General features: G+C 40.0%; 1 protein-coding gene across 1 annotated transcript; it reads right to left on the bottom strand.

The window, feature by feature from the left end:
- Positions 1-219: 219 nt before the first annotated feature.
- LOC107852181 (subtilisin-like protease SBT3) lies at positions 220-3306 on the bottom strand. The gene has a single exon (XM_016697241.2). The coding sequence runs from the start codon at positions 2700-2702 to the stop codon at positions 351-353; it is 2352 nt and encodes a 783-aa protein (XP_016552727.2). The 5' UTR covers positions 2703-3306; the 3' UTR covers positions 220-350.
- Between the last annotated feature and the right edge of the window lie 316 nt (positions 3307-3622).

The raw sequence follows: 3622 nt of genomic DNA, 5'->3' as shown, positions 1-3622 counted from the left end.
AAAGTTGGAAAGAAATAGGCAAAGAAAAGGAAATCCTTTCCCTTCAACCCGTACTCAGAGGTCATTTTGGCTCAATATTCTCTTTTACTTCCCTTTCTTAAGTGATTTTCAATATTCTCTCTCGCACAAACATATGTTTATATAACATGTTACTGGAGTTTTTGAGTGTATCAACATTGTCAATTTTCTTTTAATCCTTTGTTTAATTGACAAATGAACTTTTAGGAAGAAAAACGGCAATATTAAGCATTTAAAGGATTAAAGTTGCTTCTATGGGTACATAGTCTATTACAATGTATATCGGATTAGACAAACTTTTTCATTCAGCATATATAATCTGCTTCTACATCCTAATCATCTGCTCCCCAGACCTCAACTGTGGTAGTTGTCACTATTGGACTTCTTACTGAATGGTTTCCATTCTTTTCAACCCATGTGATGGACCCATCATGACCCCCACTGTCGTCACCTCTATAGCGAATTGTCAAATTATAGCTTTGCTTCTCATTTTTCTCCTTGAACACCAATGTTTGTGGTGACACTGAAACTGTGGAATTCCTGGGATTCTCTATTTTAACTATATAAGTTGTTCCACCTTTACCAACATTTGTAAGGGTCCTCCTGAATTTCTGCTCCAACCAGGTGTAGTTTCCCTCCTCGTTGAATGAATAAAAGGCAATGAATGATGGGTAATTGAGATCAGCTGATGGATTTGAGCAGTTTCGGTAATTTGCTGATGATCTTGCAAATGTTTTGAACTGCTCTTCTGTGAAATTCAAAGAGCATAGAAGATTAATGTAATCTTGGGGAGTAGCATCATACACTAGGCCGGGATCAAGTGCCCTGTTTGGATCAATGTGCCCTGATCCGATGCCTAGGGGCGTGGCTAAAAAGTTATCGTCCTCTCTAATTGGCTTTTGAGTACTATCCAAATAGTTTGCAGTAGTCATCATGGCAGAGCGAATAGCTGAAGGACTCCATTCAGGATGTGCACCTTTTAGCATTGCAGCAACTCCAGCTGCATGAGGAGCAGCCATGGATGTGCCTGATTTAAGCTCGTAATCAGTGGTTAATTGTATTTCTGGCTCAATTATTACCGCAGGGAGATCAGGTGGAACTGCTGCAAGAATAAGTACCCCCGGAGCCATAATATCTGGCTTTGCAATTCCAGCATAGCTCTTGGACGGCCCTCGTGATGAGAATCCAGAAAGAACTGGGCTTGGCCTTTCTCCATGCACATATGTTTCTTGGAACATGATAGTCGCCGTGGGAGAAACACTGCTTTTAACGTAATTGATGACTTGTTTCCCTTCCTTTTGATTAATCACAACTCCCGGGTGGGTAAAAGGGGCAGCATCCCCTCTATCCCTGAACACTACTGGATCCTCTGAAATAAAGATGCCTGCTTTAAATCTTGCTCGAATGACGGAAGAAATTTGACTAGAGAAACCAAAACCATTGGTATCTGGATTATAATCACAGATAACGATGGTCCGTTCCCGATCAGGAACTTGCGATAACAATTCATCTGAATCGCAAGCAGCTATAGTCTTGTTGTAAATAACCGGTGAATCCCTGACAAAGGCACTTGCAGGAAACAAGCTCCATCCCTTAATTTTTAGCCTATTGCCCAGAGTCAAAGTTCCGGCAAATGTCCGGTCGGTGTAGCCTGCTGCCACGCACAAGATCCATGGAGATCCATTGCCTAAAGTTCCCCAACCTGGACCTCGATTTCCAGCAGAAGCTGAAACTAGCACTCCTTTCATCATAGCTCCAAAAGAAGCAATTGATATAGTATCTTCATACAAGGGAATGAAACGGTACCCAAAAGAGATGGATATCATGTCAACACCATCTGCAACAGCTTGGTCCATAGCAGCAATCAAATCTGAAGTGAAGGTTCCTTCAGCAAAGCTAAACTTGTACATAGCTAGCCTAGCTCGTGGAGCAACTCCTCTTGCTGTTCCTGCTGCATATCCAAAATGGGAAACACCTTTCGCAAAGTTCCCAGCAGCAATGGAAGCACAATGTGAGCCGTGACCATTAGTATCCCTGGCAGAATTCATGGAAATGTTCACAGTGGGATCATTAGCCAAAATTCCCTTATTGAAGTAATTGGCCCCAATGAGTTTTCTGTTGCACATTGAAGTATTAAACTGAGTGCCGGGCCTGCAAATTCCTTTCCACCTTTTGGGTATTTCAGGCATACCATCATCTTGAAAACTTGCGGATTCGGGCCAGATGCCACCGTCAAGGACTCCAATAATTACATCTTGGCCTAAACCAGAAGCTGCCCATAGACCAGATGAAGGATTGAGTTTAAGGAAATCAGATGTGTAGGTAGTGTGAGGTTCTACAGTCCGATCTTTGTAAGCTGAAATGAAACCTGGTGACTTCTTCAATGCTGCCAGTTCATCATTGGACAAAACAACACTGAAACCATGAAACACATTGTCATAAGAGTAAACAAGTTTAGGAGCAGAGTGGAATCTGTCCACAGATGAAGGAACAGAAGCTTTGATGGAATCAATGGTAGAAGAATGCCAATGATGGTGATCAGCAAAGACAATAGGCATTAAGGATTTGTCCAAATGGACAATGTAAGTGGATCTTTGTGCTACAGCTAAAAAGACATGAGCAGAAAGAGCCCATGAATACAAGAGTAAATATGGAGAATAAAGCCACAGCATTCTAGACTCCATGTTCACTCACTACACACTACTCAATGTTCAATCAAGAGTAGATATGATAACGCATAGAAAGATGGGTCTTTGTAACAATCAATACACTGTTGGAGAAGATTGGAATGAGCTTGACTGGTACTAATGCACTTTTACTTATGTAAAAGTAAACTTTACCAATCAAGATTGATTAGTGACTCAAATTACTGGAGCAATTATGCTGTGGAGGTGACAATCAACCAGGGTATAAGGCCATAGAGATATTTTTGTGGTCCCCAGTTCAATGAACAGCTCAAAATCAATCATGTAGTAGAAAAGTCTTAGAATTTGCTGGAGTAATGAGACTTTAAAGACTTAACAGTCCAGTTGCAGAGTAGGGACTTGCTACAAAATGGCCAGCTAATTAAGGACATTTAAATAAGTAGATTGCTATGGGTCCCTCCCCAAGTAGATATTTTCAGTTGTTTCCTAATCATGAATCTTGTGAGTGTCACGACCTTTTAAGCGGGCGTTTGGCAGGGTATATTGAAAAAAATAATGCATGCATTAATTAATGTGTATTCTCAGTAGCTTATTTGGTACCTTTTAGTTTATGTATAATTAATATTTGTGTTAATTATACACTCTATTTTATATTGAGATGTGTATTTATAATAACACCATTTCTCATGTATTAGTAGTACAAAGTGTCACGTCCCAAAATAATTCCTAGACGTGACTGGCACTCGCCAACACCATTTGTCGGGAGAACCAATCTTCCTTAAACTTTACCAGTTAATAATCACCAAGATAAGATGTGCAATTCAAACGCATCAATAAATACGAATAATAATTCAACAAAAATCCGTAATTAAGCTATAAATTCAACAATTACTCGAGAACTAATTCTTTCCCAAATCTCACACTAAAACCATGGAGCATCTAAAATAGAGTTACATGAG

The sequence above is a fragment of the Capsicum annuum genome, chromosome 1 (genome assembly GCF_002878395.1).
Source record: "Capsicum annuum cultivar UCD-10X-F1 chromosome 1, UCD10Xv1.1, whole genome shotgun sequence".
Taxonomy (NCBI): Eukaryota; Viridiplantae; Streptophyta; class Magnoliopsida; order Solanales; family Solanaceae; genus Capsicum; species Capsicum annuum.
Note: the sequence above shows the minus strand (reverse complement) of the source record. Positions and strands in the feature narration are given on the sequence as shown.

What these genes read in the sequence shown, in the direction of transcription:
- LOC107852181 (XM_016697241.2), bottom strand. Translation starts at nt 2,702, where the DNA reads ATGGAGTCTAGAATGCTGTGGCTTTATTCTCCATATTTACTCTTGTAT.